Source organism: Perissodus microlepis, chromosome 15, assembly GCF_051167445.1.
Source record: "Perissodus microlepis isolate ML-2025 ecotype Zambia chromosome 15, ASM5116744v1, whole genome shotgun sequence".
NCBI lineage: Eukaryota > Metazoa > Chordata > Actinopteri > Cichliformes > Cichlidae > Perissodus > Perissodus microlepis.
In genome coordinates, this window is record NC_140475.1 from 3,527,592 (window position 1) to 3,554,252 (window position 26,661).

The following is a 26,661-nucleotide window of genomic DNA, read 5'->3' on the forward strand; positions in this document are numbered from 1 at the left end:
TTTGCATTGCTACACTTTTTCTGAATTTCTGAAATTGTCTCACTTTCAAATTCCCTGCATATTTGAGTAAGTAAAGATGCTACAGCTGACAATGAAACGAATAAAACCACCTGAAACATGAGTCAAAAAAAAAGGTAAATAAAAAAGTAATAACAAAATATAAAACTATATCACTAAGGGTGGTTCAGTGGTTTGCACCATAACCTTGCATCTAGAAGCTCCTGGGCTGATGTGCCCTGCTTTTGGCCCCATGACAGCTGGGATACATTGAAAATAAAATTCTGGTCAAAATGCTTTAACTAATTTAATCACATGTAAATTATCCACATAATTTTATATAATGTAAAATGATCAATTTAATCAAATCTGCTCAAAAGAGATTTACTTGATTGGTGTACATTCAGCTTCTACAGTTCTTTAGTGTTTCGGGTTCTCTGTCCTATGTTTGTCTTTTATGTTTGCGATTATTTTAGAGCACTTTGGTCAGCCCTGCTGTTTTTTTTAAGCACTTTATAAATAAAGTGGTATGGCTAGGTAAGCATTTGAATAAATCAAACCTTTTATTGTATATATTTCAGTTTCATTTTACTCAAAATGATTGTTTCATGTTTACTGAAGGTGAAAAATCATTTTTTGGGAGTTGGCAGCGCAACCCTAAACTGGTTAAGTGGTTAAGAAAATAGATACATTGTTGTTTAACAATGTATTAAATGAACTTGTAAATTAAATGTGACCAAAAAAGGACACTAGAAGGACATATTTGCACAGAGTTGGAACTTTCTGATACATTGCACTCATCGATTCTTTGTGGGCAAATGCGCTGATCAAACTCCTTTCTGTGTCTTAAGTAATTTTATGTATATTTTTTAAATGAACCTTTTGAAAAACCTGGAGGTCCCACAGCAGCACACCAAAGTACCTATAGGGGTGACACTGGGTTAAAAGGTGTTTCCAGCTTAAACACATTATAGCAATATTTGTGTTTTACAGCATCCAACAGCTGAATGGTGATAAAGAAGCATCATGTTGTTGACCGAGGCTCATCTCAGTACAGTTTTGTCTCCTCAGTATGTGGCAGTACCTGCACAGACATCATTTCACCTCTACATGCTAGAGGGAGGAACAGGCTATAGGCCCACAAGTGTGAGTGACAGGTTGTCCTGCAATGGAGAGACCCAACACTTTCACTGGTCCCACCACTCTGGCAAATGCTGACCTTTCACTTCCTGACGCAGCAGTTGTATTTAACACAGCCACGTGCCCCTGGCGACCTCACACACATGCACACAAAAGTGCACACAGACACAGAGTGGCAGCTTTGTGTTGGTTAAAAAAGTACTTGTAAAACCTGAACACAGAGAGGAAAAGCAGCCTGTGTGCAGGCATACAGTTAAAATACAGCCCACTAGTGTCTGGGGAAAAACAAAACAAAACATGGCATTGCTGTCCAAATGCAGAACCTATTTCACAATGTTTTTATTTACCAATGAGTGAAGAGACACTAAAAAAAAGAGTCCCACGAGACATCAACTTTTTCTTTTATTTCAAAATATTCTCCCAACAGGATGAAACTCAGAGAAGCCCAGAGGGTCCAAAGCCAATAGAGCCGTCTAGAACAGAAGCACCACTCATTATTGCTATGTCACTCTGCTGCAGGACAAGGCGTTCAGGGAAGAGAGAAAAAGAAAGAAAGAAAGGAAAGGAAAGGGGGAGGAAACAAAGTCAAGCACAGAGACTCACAAACACATTCACTCCAGTATACACATACAAAAGGAGCTATGTGAAACACAGTGGTGGTGACTAAAAAGTAAGATTTTTAAAAAGCTGCAGATGTTCTCCATGGTGACTGTGGAACTGGTTTCTTGTGGCTCTGCAACCAAACTGGTGATATGCTCACCTTAGCCGTAAGGGGGTTACATCATCCGATTACAGGCAAAGTGCCAGTAAGTGATGTATTATAGAGAAGCATAACTACGAATGAAGGTAGAGCCGGTTTATAGATTTAAAAAAGTCTTGTTTACAGCTCCTCTCGGGCAAAACAAAGAACATCTGCAGCTGTCTGATAAAACCACTTCATTCTGCCTTTCTGCTTCTAAGAGGCATACAGTATAGCAATACAGAATGCTGGGGGGAGGAGGAGAATGGAGCAAAAACAGGAGGTGGGGGAAGGAGCGTGAAGATACGGGAGGTGGGGCTGCTGGTTGTCCATCTCTACTATCACAAGTCTAAAAAAAATTCAGCATGGTACAAAATCGTCAGTAAAAAAAGATGCTTTGCTGCCATGGAGTCAGAGGGGGCGAGTTGATGGACGCGCCCGTGCCTTTACGCCTTCTCCTCGGTCGCCTCTTCTGCTGCTTCAGTTACCTGGAGGTGAAAAACACACGTGCAGGTGTAGCCGTTATTTACCCCAGGAGACGTAAGAAGGCCAATGAGGTACACGGAGGGGAAAACCCAACCAGTAAGTTGTGGTAACCAACAGCGAGAGATTTATTACTTGAACAAGACTGTGGTCAGGGTCGTCCATAAAGCCGCAGGCTGAAACATGTTGGTCGAGTAATAAAGCTTCAGCCTTTTCAGACCCTTGTTTGTCTGCATGCAACTTGGAAAATGCTCTGCAGGCTTTGCAGGCAACCCTTCAAACAGTGTAGATCCAAACTTATTTTGCATAAAGATCACTTAATGTTTTGGTTTATTGTCTGTAGAGTAAAAGGCTTTCCAAATGAGTTATCTGGATGGTTTTGCTAACAACTACAGGGAGTTATAGGGATGCTTGTCTGTGTAGAAATTCTAGGCTTATAAATATTTTAAAAGTTGAGCTAATGTGTTTTTTCACACCTTTATTAGATAGTTTTCACTGAAGAGAAGACAGAGAGCAGGTAGGACATGCACCAAAGCGGCTCGGGTCAAAAGCAAACCCATTTCGATGCCGCTTTGGCCTGGCAGCATTTGGTTGCCACCCCAACCACTGAGCTAAATCAGCACCTGATTTATTTCACTTTTGTCGTATCGTTTCCTCGTTTTCTCCTGGGGATGCCAATAACTAGTTGCTATTTTAGTCTTCTTGCATTTTGTCATACTGTCTTTAAACATTGAGTGTAACAAAGGATAAACATCAGGTCACATCTTGGGTGTGAGACTGCGCTAAGTCTGTAAAATAAAAGCTATATAAATGTCATATTTTTAAACTCTTACCTAGAAGTCTTGTTTGATTCTTTACATTCAGTCTAGCGCATGTCTTTTTTTATCCGCAGGCTGATTTTAGGTCTTTACCAGTCTATCAACATAGACATTTATGACAACCAATAAATGAAAATTTAAAAAGTAAAGAACAGACGGCAGGAACACAGTTTGCCCAGCTATTAGCACTCTGCAACTGCCAAGTTGGCAACAAATGTTTGGAACCCCACAAACACAACAAACGGCAGAGTTGAGCAGAGTGTAAATGAGTAAATAAATAACTACAGATAAGGGGTGGGTGATATTTCCTCAAAATTTCAAGAAAATTTATAATTATATTTCTGACGATAGAGAAAAAACAATACTGAACTACATTTTATTGATGCTTGCAGACAGCTGCGTTTCTACATTTTCCATTCTTTGTATCCAATGAGCCGTTGGCACTGATGGCACACTTTCTAGTTTGAAGTATTTAAACAACGTGCCTAAGTAATTTCCTCACCGGACATTTTAAGTATAAAATAATTGCGTAACGCTTTACTTTAACAATAACTAAAAATAAATTACATAATAAAAATGTAAAATATTTTCTTCATTGTATCTTGAACAAAGCTTTTTATTATCTCCTTACAGTCCTAGTTTTACACTGTGTAACCACGTCAGTAATTTCCACCCATCGTCTGCTTTTCCTCTCATACGGAGTGCAGCTAGCATTACTTGCTGGAGTCATTTATGACAAGATAAGCAAGATATTGTGATATGACATTTTTCTACTACATAATAATAATACTACGGGATTATTGTGGATGTTGCTATATGCCGCAGCCCTACTACTCATGACAAATTATATATTTCATGTATCTTAAAGAAAAAAATATTTTGACTTATTTATCATGATTTTTATCTCAGACTTTTAAATGACCAAATATTGGTATCAGTATCGGTCTTAAAAATACTTTATTGGTCAAGCTGTAATGCTGTACCACTCATTTTTCTTAGACTGCACTTCTTAAATGTAGCCTATTAGTGCTTATACTGACAAAAAGTTACAGATGGGAGGAACCAGGGATCAATCTACCAACCTCCCGATCAGTAAACAGTCTATTCCAGCACTTGAATCAAGGCCATCTATGAGCTCGACACCACTTTTATGACTATATGCTGAATATTAAGCCAGAGGTAGCAGGTGGTTGGCTAGAAATGAACTACAGTCAGGAGATAGCTTAGCTTAGCATAAAAGCCACATACAGAAATAAAATTAGCCTGGCTCCATCCAAAGTTGTCAAGATTCACCTGAACACACCAACAAGATATTTCTATGGGCATTCAGACTTTAAAGGGGTTTAAAAACATCCACTTTGCAGCTTTGAACTTTTCATGACATCTCCCAACAAAGGTGCATATGAGCACACAAACTCACAAACTGCTCTATCCAGGCAGAACATCACCTTAAACCACATGGAGTATTTCTGGTAGGGTAGATGCATCTGAAGCTGACTGTTTCCTGCTGTGGTTTACATGTCAGAAAGAAGAACTGTCAGAAATATCCCAGCCTCATTCTTGCCATTGTTCATGTGTAAAAATGGCTTATGCTAAGCTAAGCCTGGCTTCATTTTTACTGTACAGACACACAGAGAAAGTGCTATAATTTTTTTTCATACAGTAAAAGCAACCTATTTATCCAAATGTCAGGCTCTTTCTTTAATGGCTCAATTCATTTCCCCAACAAAACACCACATTTACTCACTTACTGCCTGCAGTGGCTGATTTCTATTTATGGACCTCTCAAACCTCCAGTAAATAAAAGCAGAACTATCAGTACTGCGATTCGACTGAATTCAACCTTCAATAAGAAATTTACAAAGTCAGGCAGGTCGGTGTTCATGAGTTTCAAGGTAACATATGACCTCATTTGCCAATGAGGAGCTTCAAGCTGTTAGCTCAACTCATCACTCGTTTTTTTCAAGCTAAAATTTTGCAGCGGCACAATTATTTTATCTTACTTACTTTTTACATTCTCTCCTGACTTAGCAATAATTTTGTTGCGATCTCCTCTGAGAGCTAAGTTCAGCACAGCCAGGTTTTCTTTGTGTTAGTTGGTTTGACCAAACCTAACACCCTCAGAGGCAACAGGTACCACAATAGTGGTTAACAACTTTTTTTGTTAACCCAGGCACATCAGACAAGTCAGTTGACTGAGCACCGATTATAAAACAGTGCAATGCAACACTGTACCAAACAAGACGACAGTGGTGCTGAGAAAAAGGATAATTTTGGGAATCTGTGATCATCACAAGCGCACAGAGCAGAAACATAATCATACCTGGCACTCTTGCTGTGCGGTTGTTGGTTAGAAACGTAACAACTGCACATCACAGCTCTGATGTTTTTAAATGAATACTTTTAAACAAAGGTCAGGGTACAGTCTGTTCAGTCTGTGCCATAACCTAATGAAGAAGATATGAAAATCACTTTATATTAAAATCAAATTTACTGTATTCATCTAAAACTGTCAATAAACAACCTGCAAATGTACAGATTTGTTATAGTTTTGTATTTTGTATATTACTTTTTATTTTTATTTCATTTTGATGTTTAATTTAGCTGAAGTTTCCAGAGTGCATTCTTTTTTTTGTTTCAGTTGAGTTTTTAATGCTTTGTTTTAGTTTAATTTTTGTTAATTAAGTTGGAGTGTCTTTCATTTTTATTATAATTATTTTATGTTTTGACTCACAGTCTTGTGGACATCCAGTAAACATGTTCATCAAAGCCTCGTCAGGTGAGTTGTAATAATATTTTTGCTAAAGAAACAAATACTACATTTAAGAATATTTTCTCTATATTTTTTTGTTAGTTTTCCAACTTTACAAAATGTAGTTTTCATTAGTTTTAATTTTTTAATTTTTTTGGTCAACTAAAATGTTTTTTAACGTCTACATTAGTTTTAATTAGTTATAATCATTTTGGAAATGCAGTTGATCGGTTTTCTCACCTGGGTTCTAGTTGCAGCACAAAGAAGAATTAGCAGCAGGTTAGAGCCAAGCATAAAAACATTCATACATTTTATGCATCACCAGCTGAATGCATGCAAACTCCAGTGACACCGTGACGCCCAGTTTGGGCTGCTGAAGCTGAGCTTCATGGTGGTGTTAGTAAGATATTGCTCAACAGGTTGCATACAAAATATACTCCTCAAGCAGATATTTGTACTGAGAAGTGTACTGAAAATCTGAACGTAAAGGTTATGAGTTTAGAAAAAGCAAACACGTTAATGTTGCCGAGTAAAAAGAAAGTCACTAGTGACACAGAAAACTCTGCCTAAAAGCTAAACATAGCTCGGTAACCTGTTAATCTCACCTCCCACTACACCCCTCTGGTCAATAGTGGAGTCAGCTGTTCGTGAACCAGAGCACATTTCACATTGCAGCTCTGTGAGCAGCAGCTAACCTTCCTGCTAATGGAAAAAGTTGTGTCAGACCCACTTCACTGCACACAGAGAGCAAGCGGGACATCCTTACTTCTTCATTGTGTTTCCCAAACACTCTAATAAACACAGCACTGCAAAGCACAGCGAGTAAATGTTTTCCCTGTTAACGCAGACGCGACTATTAGCAGCACGTTAGTGTCCAAGCACACATACCAAAGACCAGTTAGAGACACTCAACCATACCCTTAACTCTGACTGTCTCACTCTGTCCTCTCACTGACATCATGGAGGGAGCCGTGCTTCTGATGGAAGACACACTGACAGACGGACGAGACACATAGATCTGTGTGTGTGTGTGTTTATGTGTGAGGGTATATCCATGTGAGCAAAAACAGACGTGTGGGGTATTTGTTGTAATGTTCGTTTGTACACAAATTGACAGGATAAGGAAATAAAGATTATTATTTTTAGAACTGAATATAATTTTTCTACATTTGATTTAAAAATTACATCATGTTTTTATTTTCCCCTCCTCATACCTCATTGGCCTTGGTGTCTCCATTCTGGGCAGGACCGTCTTCCTTCTTCCCCTTAGCGCCACCTTTCTTTGCCTTTGCCCCCTTATCATCTACCACCTTCTGCACAGAACAGGTGAGAATAACATAATGTGCATATAATGATAATTATAGTAACATTTTCTAAATCAGCATTGCAAAAGCTTCACAAGGGCAGCAAAGAGTCAATACACAGTGGTTACAGTTAAAAAATCAAACTTGACTAAAACCAGGAAAGGACTTCTCTATTTTATATTGTATCTTAAAGTGGTAAGTGGTTCAGAAAATGACCTTTCCAGAGCTTTGGGGTCCTGACTGTTAATGCTCTATCCCCTTCAGGCTACAGCCAGGCCCCTGGAGCACACAAAGGATCTGCCCAAGGATCTCAAGGCAAGTACTAAGATGTCAGCTCAGAGCAAGGCCATTAAGTAACCAATATAATCTTCCAAAATATACTGGGAGTTAATATAAATAAGGTTAAAGCTAGAGTGATGTGATTCTGTAAAAACTCAGTAACAGTACAGTAATGTACACAAGTCTTGAGCTACCCCCCATTTCTTTGTTTTCAAGTAAAAATAGCCTGAGTTATTGCATACATACTCATCACAGTTAAGCCTGCTTTCAGTTTGTGTTTTGTTTTTCCAATCCAGCAGCTTTGAACAGTCATATAAACTAATACTAAAAGGCAGCCAATTTCCTCAGATTTTTGCAAATTATTGCAAATAATTTAGTGTGTGTGTGTGTGTGTGTGTGTGTGTGTGTGTGTGTGTGTGTGTGTGTGTGTGTGTGTGTGGGTGTAATCTGTTTCACCTTGACGACAGTTTTCTTGGGCTTGGCCTCAGGCTTGGGTGGAGCAGGTCTCTGAGAATTACAATAAATAAATAAATCCTGTCAGAACTGATTCATGGTTCATGGAGTTTATGAAGACATGTTGCTCTTATCTATATTATCTAGAGTTCTCTTTTCTCTTTACACTTTGAAAGCAGTTTCAGCTACTTTGCTGTACAGAGTTATTCACTGAGATTAACCCAAAGCCTGCTGACTGAAATGTCTGCACTTGATCTTACTGTAGCCCAAATATTGATAATGATTAAGTACTTGCACCATATTTCATAACCCATGGGCTTTCATCATATTCCCATGGGTTTTAAATATCAGATGTGGGCTGACCTAAGACCACTGTGCAATGATTATATCAGATGGGAGCAAAGATTCTGGCCATTTTTTTAGGCTGCTGCGTGTGGACCATGTTACCCTGAAGCCACAAGCTACAGTAACGCTGCTGTGATGAAATGAAATCATGTGATTTATTCTCACAATATCTCTGTGTTGCTCAAGAAATGTCTGACACAGCACATGAGATCTAAAATAAAAAGGCTTGAATTAAGACAAACTGTGCTGAAGAGGGTCAATCCTGCTAGTAACAAATTGCCTAAAGATACAATTTAAAAAGTAAAGCTACAGCTAAGAAATTGTTTGCTAGGGTGACTTAGAGTTGAAAATAAAAGGATAAGAGGCACTTTAACTGTAGCTAAACCTCAGTCTACTTGGCGTTAGCTTGAATGAGGCACGCACAGCTTGTAGTGTAGACAAACCAACGTTGTGGCTACACAGACATGGTCTCACATACCCTTTTTAAAAAAAAGAAAAAAAAAAAAGAACTTACACCATACATTTTTTTGGTGCAAGTAGTTAATTTGTACCTTTGGACAAGCCTAGGTAGCATAAAGACTGGCTACCAGTCTTTATGCTAAGCTAAGCCAAGCTAACTGCTAGCATATCTAGCATACAGAAATGAGAGATGAAAGTGATAAAGATTTCCCATGAAACCCTTAGCAAGAATTACATAGGCTCAAAATGTCAAACTAATGTTTAAATCAAGGGTGTCAAACTTACAGAGAAGAACCAGCCCCTCAAAGGCTATTAAATGACTCTGTAAAGTGTGAAAGAGGCAGAGAATGCATTAATAACTCAGGTTTTTTTCTCTTTTTTCTTGGTGCTGAGAAAATTTTTCAAAGCCAAAAAGTATGTCTAGATGTTGACAGGTTGCTTGAATCAGAAAGAATTAAATTGTGGCCTTTAACGAACAACTGCTGTTTACAAATTGTGTTGCACATGTAATTAGGGGAGATTGACTACATATGCCAAAAAGAGATTTTGTTCAAATGAAAGAATTAAAGAGAATTCAGGCTGTTCTTCGCCAGTTTGATACCCATGATTTCAATAGCACATGCAAATAGACGGGGTAAAAAGACCCAGCACCGGTGGATTTAACATGCAAAGTACGCACACACAAACACAATGACTGCACGGCAGGGCTGCTAGACCACATAAAAATAACACTATATTTCAGATAACATTGTTTTAAAATGCCATTCACAATCAATAGCTTAATACAAATTAGACATAACGTCATCAAGGAAAATACTTATTTTCATCCACATGATTACAGAATTTATAACGCCACTGGTGGCAGCCATGCAGCCCTGAACATCAACAAGTTGTGCAACATACAACACTGAGAATGGGCAAAGACAACAGAGAGTAGACATGCATACCAAGCCGGGAGCCAGTCCTCTGGGAGCACATTTATGGAGCTCTTTTAATAGTGATTGCCTTGATGAAATCCATAAAGGTCGAGAGGACTTTACTCTGAGCCTTGGTAATGTGACATGTTTTAGCCCGGCGGGATGAGGGGTTGACACTGAGAGGAAAGAGTGGACAGTGACAGAGGTGAAGACAGAGAGAGGGGAGAGTGAAACTTACCGCTGACAATCTCTCTGACCTTCTGGTGGGCTACCGGAGCAACAAATGATCAACAAGAGAGAGAAAGCGAGGGAGAGACAGTGACAGAGAGAAAGAGAAAGAGATATCAGTTGTACCTTTGCCAACTGCTCTCGAGACGATCTACTTGGTGACTGTTACACGTGTCCTAATCATTAACTCCTCATGTGAGTATTCTTTCACTCATACACAGTACACACAGCACGCGGAAACACCGCCACGCACACACACACAGCACACACACTCACAAAGCGTCTACCTGTTTTGTGACTTTGGGGGCCTCCTTGCCCTCAGGAGCCTCTGGGGACTACAGGAAATAAAATTAACATATAAAAAAAGTTCAAATGTAATTTTTCTCATGCACAAGTGAATTATCTCTGCGAACCAAAACAGAGATTCCAGGATGTCTTAATGGAAATATCACTTACTACTCATGGTATAACACATCTGTAACAATAGCTGAAACAATTAGAATGTTTTTGATTACTTACAAAAAAAATAATCCTCAGATATTATTTACATCATAATTGAGGATTTTATGATGGAGGAGCGGTTTTTCTCATTCTGGCCGAATGACAAGAAGAATGTAATCACAATTAAATTTAATCCTTCTTAAGAAAAGGATTCAAATAATTTCCCCCAGAAATCAATGGTCTTAAAAAAGAATAAAACCACTGTTTAATGTTTCACATAATCAAAGCACAATTTCCATCACACGTGACCAAAATTCTCCACAGATGCAAATCACATTATGTGATGATGATATATGATGATGCCACAATCTCTCTGGTTAATTCAATTTTTTTTAATGGAGGCATCTTGCTTACGTGCAAAAAATAAATAAATAAATAAATAATGGACCATAAACATCGATTCACTCGGGGGAGGGCGCTTATTAACTAACAACACGGGCGTCATTTGTTGCTCCTAATGGACACTGTATTTCCCGGCTCCAGGTAGGCAGGGACGGCGCACGAGAGAAGCGCGCCCACTCCCACCATGAAAAAAAAACCCGAAAAAAAATATTGGTTTAGCTCGCAGGTTGACATTCACATTATTTGCATCATTTGCATGTGGGCGACCTCCGCCCCTAGAGGCCCCCCATTCTCTGTCCTCAAAGGCGAATCTGCGAGGACAATAGCCGTTTTTTTAGGTGACAGAAAAGCCAATTTCCATGTATGCGCTGATACAATGCACAGGAGCTTGTCGTGCAGTCCTGTTCAGATAAGAGCCACGGCCTCTTTTCACACAGCGGCGATTGTCCCCGATCCTTCCCCCCCTTTATTCCTTTCTCTTCATGGGGCTAAGGGTTTGTTCATTCTGCGTGGCGCCTGCCATATTCATCACCACCCGGAGAACCAAAATTAGACAGGGAGGTGGAGGGCTTTTATTTTATTTGTTTATTTAATATTACATATATCACGCATTATTAGGAATCTACAAGTCTTCTATATGAGTGAAATGCGCCCAGAAGAATGATCACAGCGCACGTCTCCAACAGGATTTACGCGTCCATCCATCCAGCGGCTCTAACATTCACCGGTGCGCACTGTGGACAGGGAAGTGGCGGGGGGGGGGAACGACCACAAGAACGGCCATTGGGATGAACACGAGGGGATTTATAATGAAAAAAGCCCCAAAATGTCGCATATAAAATATCCGTTATTAATAAGTGGGTGTTTAACGCCTACGCGTGAAAGGCTGCAGTCGAAAAGACGTTTCCTCAAACTTTGGCATCACCTCACCTGCCTCGACGTCGCCACAAAATATTATTCCCATTTTTCCTCGATTGCATGAGCTCGAAAAAACTACAGTGAAGTGTGCTGCACGCAGGGACGACACTCACCTTTCTCTTCGGCATTTTATGCGTCAATAATTCTCCACCGAGCAAAATAAAGGTCAAAGCCAAAGGGCCAAGATAGGTGAATTTAAACTACCTCGAAATACGGGATCAATATCTAAGCACCTTCGATAATATGTTGATTATATGCACTCCCCCAAAACTTACACCTTCCGCAGCCATTGGGCAGAGAAGTCAAAATTCACTCCTGTGCTGACTCCCGATTGGATCGTCTGGTCTCTATGTAAATAAGAGGGTCGCGGGCATTGGCCGAAATTTACCAGAGCCTCCCAACGATTGGCTACGCGCTCTTTGTGCGCAGATCCCTCCCGGTGAATCTGGGTAATGTAGGATGGGATAGAGAGAATGTTGTAAATAAAATACAAAGGACCAGAAAAAATGGGCACAATGGCACAATGTCAGCCACAGGCGAGATCCAGAAAAGCTGGAAGGTACTGTGTCTTGTAGGGGTTTCCCTGCTACAGAGAACTAGAGAAATCATACACAACGTTTCTGCAAAAAGGTTGTCACATTCCCTTCAGGAACGTGATGGTCTGTAAAACGATGCAATACGGGGGGTGGGGGGTGTACCGTGTTAGATTTCAGCGTGTCAGACAGGGTTACAAATATTGTGCACAAGTGCTTTTTTTGCATTTGTATTTACATCCTATAAAAAAAGTCAGAATTAAATCAAGTTGTAGATCACGAAACAAAATCTGTCATTCATGTGTACAGTACAATTTTTAACATAACATACCTTTGAATTTAATTACCTCTTGGGAAGTTTTAGGACCCCCGTAGTCAGGCAAAGGATTCACTTGTAATCCCAGCTTTCCATCTGGTCAGCCTTGGTTGCCCCAAGTGAACTCAGATGACCCAAAACTGCCCTCCTGATAAGCCAAATTGCACACTCATCATGACCTGAAGGACAAAATGAACCCAAGGTAGATATCTGTGCTTAGGTATAACAGTGTTACTGACAGTGGAGGCACCATCAAGAATACAACTGTGTTCAGAATTTCAATTTCATTTATATATTTATACATTTCTATGGCACCAAATCACAATGACAGTTTCCTTAAAATGCTTTATATTGTAAGAAAAAGACTCTACAATAATACAGATAAATCCCCATAATAAGACGACCAAGAGCCTTGGTGACAGTGGGAAGGAAAAACCCATTTTCAACAGGAAGAATCTCCTTTGCTTAATCAGGATGGATTGATGGATGAATGACCCTTATAAAAACTACACATTTTGTGCAACTACATGCAGATGATTTGAACACAGAGAAAAACATTTTAACAATTCTGTAGAAATTATTTATTGATTGTCATTAGACTTTTTTACTAGCGGTGGCTTATAATATATTTATTTATTCTAGGAGCCATGACACTTTGTTCTTTTGCCTGCTTTCTTCTTATGGACAAAATAAACCAGAATAACAAACACCTATCGCCTGGAATGAACTTATTTTTGATTGCATGCATCACATCCTCTTAGTACATCAGCAAGTACTGGAAAAAAATGCCATTCAAATGCTAAGAGGCCAAGGTGCTACCTTCAAGCAGCTCAAATAAAGAAGAAAAAACATTTCGTTCAGCCATCCAGTCAAAGAAGTCAACCAAATACTCAGGATAGAAGGTGTCAATTCATTTCTTTTCGCTAACTTTCTGTTTCTACTCCAAATCTGAGCTAAATCTCATGATGTTCTAAATTACGCCGCTACAAGGAGTTTAATTTTCTATTAAAGCTTTAAAACAGGTGTTTAACTGTTTAGTGCTCCCATGAGTAGGTATAGTCAATTTTGAACTTAGAAACAATGAACATCCAGAACTTACAAAGCAACTGTTTTCAGCATATTCTACAATATACAAATGCACATATTGCACTGTTTTGACACACAATAGCCATAAAAAAAACTGCACAGAAATCAACAAAAGGCACATTCTTGTTCAACATAACAACAGACAGAGAAACGCACAGAGAAACCAGTTTTACAATAGGCAGAGCTTTCCTGCCCTAAACAAGCCAACAAACAAAACCCCTGATTTCTACACAGGTATGAACGAACAACCGCTGTAGAAGCCAACCAACCCAGAACCAGCTTGATGGGAGCTGCAGTGTTCCCACATAGATTGACACAGTCAGCTCAACGGAAGAAAAGAAAATCACAATGGGGCGCATCTGCAAGCTTATATATACAGACAGAGAGTTTTAAAAAAATCAAGGAAAAACCTGAACCCACAAGGCCACGGGGTGAAAGATGACACAAGTGTGAAAACTGTCTGAATCATCAATATGCTGCACAGGCTTGTACGGGCACTATTTGAACTGTTTCCAATAATCTGCCACTAATGTGAATGCAAAAGATGCAAAGCAAATACATTGTCTAAAAGGTTAAATTAATAGAATGGAACCATATTTGTGTAAGTTAACGTAAAGAGAGAGAGTTATGTTCACAGCAGGCCAGTGAGATTTTGCAAATTTTGTGTTTGGTTGACTTCACCCAATACAAAATAGTTTAGGTTTTAAAGTTTACTGTGTTTAATGAGTTTCACTTCTGCTTAAATATCCAGTCAGTGGGGCAAACATGGTTACTTTGTTTCTCTTTTTTTATTCATTGAATCCCTGATTTCTTATCGCCTTACTTCCTGGTGAATTCTTTCACCTCTGCTGGTCAAAATGAATCTATGTTCCACACCGAACTTTTGAAAATGCCCTATATACACTAAATCATGCGTATCATGGATGTTTTCTCCAGGTACTCCAGTTTCCTCGCAAAGACAGCCTGGAGACCTGTCCATGTTGTATCCTGCCTTTGACACTATGACAGCTGTGATAGGCTCCAGACCCCTGTGCCCCTGAATTGGGTAAATGGAACAAAATGGATAGATAGGCTGTATTAAAAGGAAAGATTAGGCCTTTAGAGCATGCTAACATCTCTATAAGGCTGTTCAAAGAGATGAACAACTTATTAATGTATCAGGCTAAGTGCCTATAGTCTGATAAAATAATGCTCACATGCCGATGTTTAACAAATATAATATTTATTCATAGTCTGTATCTAAAAGATAGAAATTTAAAACATGGCGTCACCCGTTGGTCTGAAAGTCTTGCTTTGGAAATCTGAAGCTGAGCATTTTGATATCGCCATCCCACCTTTTTTGAAACCAGACATTGTGAGCGAGGCGTTGATCTAACTGAGGACAGCTCACGTTTATAAGTTAGCGACATGCAATAAAAGCCTAACAGCCCCAGTTTGTCACCCCTTCTTGTAATGATGGAGAGATAATGTACAAAACCAACATGACTGTTTTATTTCATAAGACTTTAAGCTTGAAACTGGGAACATAAACTTATTGCAAAATGTTTAACCGAGGTCATGGTTTATGGCAGCACAGGGTCATTTGCCTCTAGATTTCCACAAGTACAGCGCCTCTGGGTGACATAATGAACACTCAAAAGTTGGTATAGACATTAAACACAAGTGATATTTCTATTGCTCTGATAAATTTAAATCAAGCAGAACCAAGCTCATTCCTTTTAAGCTATATTAAGTCATAATAGAGGACATGTTCAGCCTGATCTTTAGTTTGTTTGATGGGGGTGGAACAGTGGTTAACATTGTTTTCTCGTAGCAAGAAGGCTTGAATGGCTTGAAAGGCTTAGTTGCCGGCTGGGGCCTTTCTGTGTGAAGTTTGCATGTTCTTCCTGTGCCTGCGTGGGCTCCCTCCGGGTACTGTAGCTTCCTCACATAGTCCAAACTGGCCATAGGTGTGAATGTGGGCAGAAAAGATTGTATGTTTCTCCATTAGCCCTGTGATGGCTCCAGGGGTCTAGATATTAAGACTGTTTGTCATTGTGACCGTAACATCTTTGTCTGCGCTAGCTGATAAAATATCTAAGATCTACAGCTGGATGACAAGTTAAAGTATAAATCAGCACAAATATTTAACCTCATATGGAACTGTTGTCATTTCTTTTCCTGCAATTTGTCACCTGTGTTTCCTCCTGCTTTAGCCCACTTTGAACGAGAACTAGAAAAGAAGGAGAATCCACGCCTGCACAGGGAAAACATGCAAACTCCCCACAGAAAGGCCTCGGCTTTTCCAAGAGCTGTCTTGCTGTGAGGCAGCCGTGTAAATAACTTCCCCACTATACCACCCCTGGGAACATTAGACAACAAAAGCTGAACTTTATGTACCCATGAAGCTTTTAATCATCCCACATGATGATAAAAGAAAAAAAAGGAAGTCTTCCACTTTTTCTTAAATTCCAGTTTCTTTGGGCTGTGCTCAGGGCTAAATATCAAATTATGCTTGGTCAGTTAAGAATGTCAGTGTGTTCCTTTTATACAAATAAAGGCACAGTTTATCAAATTAATACAATATGGGTTATTAATTTCCTACACTCCTCTGACAGATTAAACACACCGTGTCTGTGTCTGATTAAAATTTGGGTTTCCATATTCATTGTACTACTCCAAATGAGAAGGGAAATCAAATGACTCGCTGAAGCAGTACACATCAGTAAAAGAGCCGAGGCTGCCTCTGCAGACACGGAAGTGCTCGTCAGCAAGTCAGAAATAGTCTCACTCTCACCACGCAGTGACATTATTGACATGCCATATTTCGTTGTAGAGAATGTGAAGAAAGCCAGACCCAGGCCCAAATACACCCGCATGTAGGCAGGACGTGACTGACACCTTGTGGACAATCTTTTGCATGATTATTATAGATGAATACTGAATTACAGAGGATTGAAAGTCATTTTAATATGTGCACCGCATACAAGCCCAATTCCATCCACTGAAACCTTTTTCTAATAATCTCTGTAATAATAGCAAAGAAATTCTTCATATTTCTTTTTCCCACTTTCTTCTTCTGCAAGGAAATTTAATAAGCACATTCTGAAAACATTCACAATTAATAAGCTATCCGCTTTTAAAAATGATGATCAGGAACCTAAGATCTCATATCTGATATGTGTCACGGACTCTAGTGTAAGTCCAAGGACAGCAACACAGACTCCTTACGCTTAAACTGTAACACATGAAGCCATAAAGAAAACAGCCGTTACAGAAAACGCAATGGAAGCTGAACATGAAGCACTTTCATTAATTCATACAAAATTTGCAGTAAATAAAAAATAAAATAAAAAGGTGTTGTATGGCAGTATGGCATGCCAGGGTGCCTGTCAGGTAGAGAGGCTCTAAGATCGATGAAGATTCAGATCTCAGACTCTCAGATGAAAGTAAAACTCACTGCTCCTCACTGCTCACAGATGCCTCATCTCTGTTCATGTTTCACATTTTGCAAAGCCCTCCAGTGGGTCGAATTGGATCCTTTGTTCAGCCAGGTCTGGCTCCCTGGCCTTGTGTTTAACATCTCTGCCCTATTACACGTTTCAGCATTAGTATATTATTCAAGGAAACTGCTGAAGGGTTTAAAGCAGCAATACATTTTAATATAACTATTTCCAACGCAGCGTTTTATTATTTATGTGACACATTTAAACGTTCTCCTTTTTACTCTTAAAACGAGACAAACTTAACCCCTCTGACACCCAGATGTCTATTTATAAAGCTGGATCACCCTCCCACCCATCACTCTTACCGGTCCGGCATTACGTCATTGGGACACACACACAGTTTGCGTGCACACTGGGAAATTTGAGGCGAATCATGCGTCTGCAGGAAACACCGGTCAGACTGCCTTTTGTCTGCATATGATCCGCTTTTGGTTTATAGCCTCTAAACACATAAAAGCAGCAGAGGGGCAAAAACACACAGCAGGCTGATAGGCGGGACTTCCTCCTGGCATAACTCAGCTAGTCGGGCTGTTTATCTCGTCGTGCAGCGCAGGGATCGAGCCAGTGCAGGATCTGATAACAAGGTAAGCCCGTTGACAGCAGCGGGGTTTGGCGTGTTTCTCAGTTTGTGCATGTAGTCTGCCTCGTTGTCGCTCCATCCGCTGCACTCGTGTAAATTGCACTCGTCGCTGTGCGTGGTTATTGTTGCAATCAGAACTGCGCGTTTTTTTTTTTAGCTGTTAGCAATGCAGCACAAAGGCTAAAACACGGAATCTGTTATAATGTAGCGGACTGTCGGAGGGTTCACTTTAATTCGTCTGGATGTGAGTGTCTCTCTGATGTGTCGCCGTTGTGATATCCTCAGCTCGCCACATTTCCAATGACATCTTTGCTGTCATGAACTGAAATATCTAAATGTCATTTTTATTATTATTTTATTATTTACGTTATTTAAATCAATTTTCTCAATCAATTTCTGCATTGTTTTCATAACCAGCTTAGTGTAATGTATACATATATTTATTATAATTTGTTTAATTAAGCCATTAGTTTTATTATTATTAATTAGTGATCCAAGTTCCAAGGAGGCATTTTCAGCTGTTTGTTTGATTCGGCCAAAAGTTCAAAATCCAGAGATCTGTTATGTGGAACAGCCCTCACATGTGCAAATGTGTGTTTCTTTTGCGTGATTGATTTCCGAACTTTATATATTAAAATATTAGTAGAGTAAATCTGGGTAATCAGTAAATGTTGCCTTTGCATTCGTAAACTTTACGGGGCTCAGGGTTAGGGTAATTATCATAATGTCATGCATAGAGTGCGTTGCAGTTAATATTAATGTCACCCTTCAACCCATGTTCATTGACATGAATCCTGTTAAATCCTGATATTTGTATCAATTAATATGTTCTATTTAGAATGTGAAATTGTGGACAAAGCAGAAGTTACCTCAGCTTTGTAACTTTTCTTGACTTGCCTTCATGTCCACTCTAACCTGTTTTATTTTGCTCTCTGTCCTTTTGCTGTCTTCATCCAACTCTTTCTCCTTCTCACCTTCCCCATCCACCTCTCAGTCTTTGTGTTGTCACCAAAAGGTAAATGGAACAGTGAAGCTGAATTTATCATCCAATAAAAAGCTGATTTACGTCACGTTAGAACAATATTCTAATTAAATACTTGCTGCCACTGGCTGTTGACAGTCAACACTCTTCTGACGAGCTCTCTGGAGCTCTGCTGTACTGTAAACAAACAATGAGACTCAATTCAACCAGAACAGGAAACTAATAAAGCAGATCAGCTACCTGGTTGGCAAATAGCGGCTTATTGCTTAGAAAGCTGAAATTAGTTAATAAATCAGGTGGTCTAGCCTCCATTAGCTAATGTTTTTGATGCTGTTTAGAGAAGAAATATGCATAGGCAAACAATTTTCACATCACAGCAGTGACCCTTCATTACTGGAACAATTTGAACTTTCCCTTGTTAATGTTTCATTTGCATATGAAATTACATCTTTGCCTTCTTTCAGCTGCAGCAACGCAAAATCTTAATTGTTAACAAAAAGCAACGCTGCAGCACCTCTGTGTGCGAACACTGGACATTTAAACTGTTTTTAATGGTCACCTGTACTGTTTCCAATAGACAAGTTGAGAGGAAAAAATAAAATACATACAGTTATTAAGGAAGGTAAAATGATGCCCTCAATGTTTTTGAACATTTTCACAAACTAGCTCACAGCTTCTTGTAAAAAAAACAAATGTCTGTGTAGGCTTGTATCAGAAAACATATAATGGAATATGGATGTGTCTGTGATTGGTTAGTATCCAATCTAATCTGTCAGGCTTTAGTTGAAACCACACGTAGTTCCTCCAAAACTAGATTAGCAGACAGTACTTTTATATTGATGAGGAAGTGCACTAGATGAATAAAACAGTAAGTGCAGCTGATCAGATAATGTTGAAAGTTGGGTCTGCATTATCATACAGTTTGCGATTTTCTAACTTTGTATGGATTAAATAATTTATCTATGATTTCAGTAAAAACCATAGATAATCATAGATTAATAACAGGTTATAGACTTAGAGGGATTAAATGCCTAGCTGTAGTCATTAATGTGTTGTTTTTTTGTAGGCTGTTTCATCAGACTGCACACTATGCTCTGCTACTTGTTGCGAAGAGGCCGCAGTCCTCTGCTCTGCCTCTGGGCCCTGCTTCTGCCTCTGGCATCCCTCGATCGCCCAAGCCACCGTGGAAGTAGGGACTACCTTGTAACGGAGCGGCCCAAGCTGCTGCTCGTGTCCTTTGACGGCTTCCGCTGGGACTACATTGACCGTGTTCCAACGCCTAACTTCCGCAGCATCATGGACACAGGGGTGAAAGTGGAGTTTGTGGAGAATGCTTACATCACCAAAACCTTCACTAATCATTACAGCTTAGTGACGGGGCTGTATGCTGAGACGCATGGCATTGTGGCTAATGAGATGTACGACCCTGTTCTGAACCGGTCCTTCTCCATGGAGACGGACAGTGTTTATGATTCACGTTGGTGGGAGGAGGCTGTGCCCCTCTGGGTGACCATCCAGAAAGCTGGAGGACGGAGCGGGGCAGCAATGTGGCCCGGGTCTGATGTCAAAATCCACAACATGTACCCTAATCAGTACCTCCCCTACAACGCCTCAGTCTCCTTTGAAACCAGAGTGGAACGGATTATTGAGTGGTTCTCTGCACCAGAACCTGAGGCGGTGGACTTTGGAGTTCTGTACTGGGAGGAGCCTGACGAGAGCGGGCACAACCTAGGACCTCAGAGTTCCTTAATGGACGTAGTCATCGCGTGGATTGATGAGAAGCTCGGCTTCCTTATAAACAAGCTAAAGAAGGCAGGGTTGTATGACAGAGTGAACCTCATAGTGACCAGTGACCATGGGATGGCTCAGCTTTCTCCTGAGAAGATCATAGAACTGGATGAGTACGTGAGCAGAGACCTGTACACCTGGGTGGATAAGAGTCCAGTGGTGGGAATCCTGCCCAACGAAGGTATAAACAGTAATGTTTTTGGAAATTCATTCACTTTCTTCTTTACCACCATCATGCTTGTATATTAAATATGAAGCTGCAGCTGTAAATGAACTACTTTATGCCGAAAACTTTATCTGGCCAAAAAGGGAAAGTGGATGTGCAGGACTGACCTAAACATTATCAGTTTAGTTAACAGTTCATACCACAGACAATCCTCCATTATGACCAAGGTTTACATCACAAACTTAATTTTTATTAAATTTGATCCAAAACCAGTGACTGAGCCATTTTCCCCCATAGACGTCTACAGGACTGGAAGTGATCGCCATCTGGTGGCCTTCATATAGAAGGGAGGCTTAAGGCATTTCTGCACTGGCTCAATTTTTCTGACCTAGAAACTATAGTCATCTTATATTCATCCTGTCTGTAACTGTAGGCTATGTCCATCTTTTATATACAGTTGCTGCTTTTCAGTTAATCTCTAAAGTATTGAACTTTTCTTCCTCATGAGCCGCCGTTCATAAATCAGAATTTGCAGCCTCTATAAAGATTTTCTGCTACCGCTCGTTATGTATCCTTCAGGGAAACTCGACGAGGTGTATAATCTGCTGGTGGATGCAAACCCGAACATGGTGGTGTACAAGAAGGAGGAGATTCCCCAGCACTACCATTATCAGCACAACACAAGGATCATGCCCATCGTCATAGAGGCCAAAGAAGGCTGGACCATCATGCAGAACAGGACCGGACCCTTCATGCGTACGTTTTCGCACATCACGAGGCTCTGCTGAGTCGTTACTGTGCACATTAAACAGGTTTTGTCAGTTTGTTTTAGCAGCAGCCTTTTTTCTGCTCTAATAATAGCTTCACAGAAGGTTTATTTCAGTCACTGAACCAGCGCTTGGTTTAGAGCAGCTGTAATTAACAAAGAAAGCTGGATATGGTTTCCCTTAGGACCAGCAAGAGTGTGTTTGAGTTAAAAAGTGTCTGTGTGTGTGTGTGGATGGGTTTGGAGGCTTTTATTGCATTAACTCTAAGTGCAATCATTTTTTCCTAATACAATACCTACTGAGCATCACCTCCTCAGATTAGAGCGCTCAGACCCATGTGTCATGGAGGCAGAGTGTCTTTTCACCAGCTAATGTCACTGCTTAATTCCTCCTCGCTGCTTGAAGGCTTGTTAATGAGTGAAATGACCAGGTGGAGCCTGCAGCTGGAAAGAAAACTAGCAGACTTTCAGTCTTCGGGGACAAAGCGATGTGAGACTGCTTAGATACACATGTGTGTATTATGCTTTCCTGCTATAACAAAGTTTTTGAGAGGGAGCGATATGCATTCATGACTAAAACATGCCTCTTCCCGTGCAGCAGTGGCCCCTTCTGTTTCTCAGTGCATCACAGATCGCTGCGGAGTAATGCAATACAAATAACACTGCAGCTCCACAAACCCAGTCATTCTTCTTTGTTTACATCAATTGAAAGAAAATGTGCTCTACATTTCTTGGTATTCCATTATATGTCTGTCTCTATTTATTTGGCATTTGCCTTTATTAGATACTGCAGTGGGAGACATTTTATACATCCATATTTAGTTGCTAGCAGCATTCTTCTTCCCTGCCTCCGCCAGCTGATTGCTGCACTTCTGTGCTCATTCCTTGCGACATCGATCAGTGGAATGGGATTACAGCACTGGTAGAATTGCTAATGTTCTTGCATGCGCGCGCATGTGTGTGTAGTTGTGCATGTTTACAAAACAAAAATATAGAGGAAAGAAATGTCGACCAGGCAACGTTGGGGATCGGAAATCTCCGCAGGGTATCTTTAAGGTAAGATTTATGGCAGATCCTGGACCTGCTCGAATGGCCGTTAAACCCACTGAAGCTGCCGTCACAGCAGCGCTGATAGAGTGTATTGATTTTTACTCACAGCACGCTAAGAGAATCACGTCAGATCTTCTGGATGTAATAGCACTGATAAATTTTAGGAGCGGCTGTTAGCCTGTCTAAGCTTTCATGTAAGGTCTTTGTGTTTTGTGATTTCATTTTCAGTTTTTGTTTGGGCTGTGCTGTGATTGATTTAGCCTTATCCCGTCTGCTGAGGCAAGTCGTTTTGGCAGTAAATCATCAGGTAGAGCTGCGGTGCCAGGTCCCATAAATCTGGAAACAAAACGAGCTGTCTGTGATTTATGGGATGTGAAAACCAGATATAGATGTATAAAAAGTCTATTAGCAACAGAATAATAATTTACATCAAAGATTTCCACCTTCTTATGCAAATGTTTTTTGTCTTTTTTTCATCTCCAGTGGGAAACCATGGCTATAACAACAGCTTACGTAGCATGCAGCCTGTGTTCGTGGCTCGTGGGCCGGCCTTTCGTGAGAATTACGTCAAATCCTCCATGCGCTCCGTTGACCTTTACCCTCTCATGTGCCACATCCTGTCCATCCGCCCCATGCCGAACAACGGCTCCCTCTCGAATGTTCAGGACCTCCTGTCCATAGAGCCCACTGTGACCACGCCAGTCCCGCCTCACCCTCCCGTTCCCCCTCCAGGCACCGGGTACTCCTGCGCCCCCATCGTGGGCTCGTTCCTCGGTGTGGTTTTGGTGCTGGGCTTCCTTGTGGTCTACGTCATACTAGTGACACTCAAACAGCGGCCCTCGAGAAAACACAGGAGCTGGGAGATGTCGCAGCCTTTACTGCAAGAGGATTTGCACCTGTAGCTTGAGAGCGGAAAGAAAGGCAGACGTAAAAGAAGAGGAGGTATTCCTCCTCCCAAGGTACTCCCACATCCAGAAGCATCCCCTGAATGCCTCCCTTACAGCACTAAATGCCGTTGTGCTGCTCTTGTTATTCACTGAAGATCAAGGAAATGTACCCTCCCACTCGTGCGTAGGGGTACGTCTGGTGTAAGGGAAACGTCCCGGGCGTGCTTCTGGTTTGGGTTTATTCAGAATAATGGGTTTCGTAGTGGCTTTGCTTTGATTGTGAATTCTACCTAATAGCGTCTAACATTTTCATTGTCACTTTATGAGTAAAGATACAAAAGTATACGTGAAGTTTGAGCCTGTGATTGTAAAAGGGTGAGCTTTTGGTGGCCAAGCCTGTGACACGGATGATATCGAGGTATCAGTATGCTCAAATCCCACTAAAGCTGTTCTTTTCCAAGGTGGGGTATAAAAACCTTGTAATGGTGCGTACCTTCAGACAATCTTACCTTGTTGGAATTTATAATGTTACACTCATTAGCTTGTTGGGAAGCTGTGCCATGAGCACAGAAGGTCAAACGAGTAACTTTTTGGAAAGCCTACTGACACCTTTCCCATCCTGACAGTGAGAGTCGTCTTCAGTCCGTTTGCTTTGACATTTTCAAATCTATGCAAAACAGATTTGTATGTCATAAAGTGAAAAAGGGATCTGGTGAGATTTTTTTTTCGCCACCACCTGTTCTTCTTGTGGTCTGAGCACTGAATAAGACGTTACTTTGAACTACAAATGCTGTGATTAATCTAAAGTATTCCAAACTGTTCGTTTTAAGCACTTGACTGTGGTCAGTGTTACTTCTGAATGTTAACTGGAACCACTAAAGTCTCACTCTTCGTGCCAAGCTACTGCTCATACGTGTAGGTCATTCCATGAGCTAATCACTTCAGTAGTCAGTTACCATTTGCCTTTGAACTTAACCGAGAACATCTCTCGAACGTGTGCAGTTGTTTGTGCGTCTGTCCTTTTTTTGTGTGTGTCAGGAGGGCTTCTTTTTTTTTTTCTTCCAGTGTAAGATGATTGTGTAGTGCCCTTCCATTCATATGTCCGCTGTCATTACCATGGTCATTTGTTGGTGAAATGTGAAGTGCAATTGCTATTGGTCAGTATTTGTGTTAGGAGTTTTAAGGGTTCTATTTGGTTGAGAAGACTATTTTGAGCATGACTTGCGAGAGCTGTTCCCGTAATTTGCACTACAGGATTGAAATGAAACTGAATAAAGGGGCAGTAGCTGGAAGCTTTTAGGTCATGTATAATTTGCACTTCTAGTTTGTAGTTGCTGTTTGAAATGACGAAAAAAGATAGGTGCCTCTTGCTTAAAAGCTTTTTAAGTAGCATAATCGGAGAGAGAGGTAGAAGACTAGAATTATAATCTGCAGATTAAATACTATCATTTTTTTCCAGCGTCTTTTAAGAAAGAATTGGTTCAATTTCAATTTTCTCCTTTTTGCTTTTCGATGCACTGACTTTACCCGTGCCCGAAAATGACAGACATCACTGTGATATATACTTTTTACAAAATTTAAATTCATAAATTGAGAGCATTTATATGAAATTGTTAATTTTCTGAGAATTGTATTGTTTTATGACAGAAAAGTGTTGTCTGATAATTTTCCCCTAACTTGTTGACAGAGAAGTGAAATGTATCTGTGCTATATTCCAAAAACGATTTATTTGAAGTTTTTAAGAAAAGAAAGAATATTAGATGAAGCTGATCTCAGTTTGTTACTACCTTGGATTAAAATCATGGATATTTAATATCATTTACAAATTAACTATCTTTGCCATATTGAAGCAAATAATGAGTCTTCTGGAAATAAAGGGACTAATGTGAAAATAACTGTTTGTTTATTATTATTATTATTATTTTTAACTCTTGTGTTCGAGGCCCAGATCTTTACATTTTTTCTCTTAGTCCACAAAAATGTAAATTTTGTAGTAATCTGTCATTCTTCAGAAATGCAGCTAAATACTGTAAAGTGTGATGCATTTAAGGAACAAAAAAATAAATAAGAGCAGCACGGTGGTTAGCACTGTTGCCGCACAGCAAGAGTTCAATTTCACCATCAGGCCGGGGTCTTTCTGTGTGGAGTTGACATGTTCTCCCCGTGTTTGCGTGGGTTCCCTCCGGGTATTCTGGCTTCCTCCCACCGTCCAAAGACATGCAGCTTGTGGGGATAGGTTAATTGATTAATCCAAATTGCCCATAGGTGTGAATGTGAGCGTGAATGGTTGTCTGTCCCTGCGACAGACTGGCGACCTGTCCAGGGTGTACCCACGCCTCTCACCCTATGACAGCTGGGATCGGCTCCAGCGCCCCCTGCAACCCTGAAAAGGATAAGAGGAAGCAAACGGATTGAAAAATAAATGAAAAAAAAAAAATCAGTCACTTAGTTGAACCGTAAGATTCCTCTTTTTCAGACTGGACTATAACTGTGCATGCAATCATGCCTACCTTTTCCATTTCTTTGAAAAAAATAGTGATGAGGACGGTTTTGTAATTTTAATAATTTGGAATTAAAAAAATATTCTCACCCTGCAAAGAACATCCACCAAAGGAAGCTCAGCAGTCTCGTGATACCATCTTTTAACCTTTTTAAGTTGGGTTTTATTGTTCATCAATAACACAGATTCACCTCAGTAAGTAAGTAACACAGACTCTTTGCCTTAACAAAACTTCCTTCCTGTATTTTCCAATGGGTGAAGATAACATCTAATAGATGTCAAACTCATTTTATATCAAGGGGCACATACAGCACACTTTAATCCTAAGTGGGTGACCGGTGGAACTCCCCTTTCTGTCAGTATAAAGAAGTTTAATTACACATTTAATCCCTGAATGTAATAAAAAGACGACAGTATGTCTCAGTCATTCCACATGACAAAGAAAGGCTGGTGCAGTAAATGAAAGACACGTGTCAGCATCACCGTTTGAGCTGAAACTGCAAGAAATAAATACAGAAAAACTGGAAAACTCATTAAAATACATTTGAATGTCTGAAATTTTAAGCCCTCTTTTCTGCACCCATCCAGTGGATGTGTGTTTCTAAGTTACCTGGCCACAAACAAAGCTTGCACCTCTGTCATGTTATAATCATTACAGTACCCACTATCCCCCTCTTTTCTATCTTACTGCCAGCCGCAGGGTGGAGGAAACCTGGCAAGGTGCATTTACACAGATTTTACGTAAGCAAGTCTAGAAAATGCACAAGGGCTCTACAGCTTATCAACCTTGCAAAGGTCCCAGAAGATTAAGTCATCGTGTTCTGATTTAAAGTTCTGAAAGGTTTTC

The 26,661-nt window shown here is 40.2% G+C and overlaps 2 protein-coding genes across 6 annotated transcripts; one reads left to right on the plus strand and one right to left on the minus strand.

The window, feature by feature from the left end:
• Positions 1–1,521: 1,521 nt before the first annotated feature.
• Positions 1,522–11,976, minus strand: hmgn3 (high mobility group nucleosomal binding domain 3). 3 transcript variants are annotated; one of them, XM_084953933.1, is made up of 7 exons: positions 11,789–11,976; positions 10,202–10,249; positions 9,925–9,954; positions 7,969–8,019; positions 7,144–7,239; positions 6,848–6,947; positions 1,522–2,364 (listed from the first exon to the last, which is right to left on the minus strand). In XM_084953933.1, the coding sequence occupies exons 1-7, from the start codon at positions 11,801–11,803 to the stop codon at positions 2,357–2,359; spliced, it is 348 nt and encodes a 115-aa protein (XP_084810059.1). In that variant the 5' UTR covers positions 11,804–11,976; the 3' UTR covers positions 1,522–2,356. The 3 variants fall into 3 exon arrangements, with proteins under 3 accessions (XP_084810059.1, XP_084810057.1, XP_084810060.1); XM_084953931.1 differs by having other exon boundaries at positions 7,144–7,242; positions 11,789–11,971; XM_084953934.1 differs by lacking the exon at positions 6,848–6,947 and having other exon boundaries at positions 7,144–7,242; positions 11,789–11,966.
• A 5,440-nt stretch (positions 11,977–17,416) lies between these two features.
• On the plus strand, positions 17,417–25,209 carry enpp5 (ectonucleotide pyrophosphatase/phosphodiesterase 5). 3 transcript variants are annotated; one of them, XM_084953927.1, is made up of 5 exons: positions 17,417–17,679; positions 18,670–18,690; positions 19,724–20,626; positions 21,191–21,367; positions 22,911–25,209. In XM_084953927.1, the coding sequence occupies exons 3-5, from the start codon at positions 19,747–19,749 to the stop codon at positions 23,327–23,329; spliced, it is 1,476 nt and encodes a 491-aa protein (XP_084810053.1). In that variant the 5' UTR covers positions 17,417–17,679; positions 18,670–18,690; positions 19,724–19,746; the 3' UTR covers positions 23,330–25,209. The 3 variants fall into 3 exon arrangements, with proteins under 3 accessions (XP_084810053.1, XP_084810052.1, XP_084810054.1); XM_084953926.1 differs by lacking the exon at positions 18,670–18,690; XM_084953928.1 differs by lacking the exons at positions 17,417–17,679; positions 18,670–18,690 and adding an exon at positions 17,714–18,656 and having other exon boundaries at positions 19,866–20,626.
• Positions 25,210–26,661: the final 1,452 nt, after the last annotated feature.

Coding starts and splice junctions, on each gene's coding strand:
- hmgn3 (XM_084953931.1), bottom strand. Junction 9,955..10,201: donor CCCCCAAAGTCACAAAACAG/GTAGACGCTTTG, acceptor TTGCTCCGGTAG/CCCACCAGAAGGTCAGAGAG. Junction 6,948..7,143: donor GAGACACCAAGGCCAATGAG/GTATGAGGAGGG, acceptor ACACACACACAG/ATCTATGTGTCTCGTCCGTC.
- enpp5 (XM_084953927.1), top strand. CDS start 19,747: ATGCTCTGCTACTTGTTGCGAAGAGGCCGCAGTCCTCTGCTCTGCCTC. Junction 20,627..21,190: donor GGGAATCCTGCCCAACGAAG/GTATAAACAGTA, acceptor TGTATCCTTCAG/GGAAACTCGACGAGGTGTAT. Junction 21,368..22,910: donor CAGGACCGGACCCTTCATGC/GTACGTTTTCGC, acceptor TTTCATCTCCAG/TGGGAAACCATGGCTATAAC.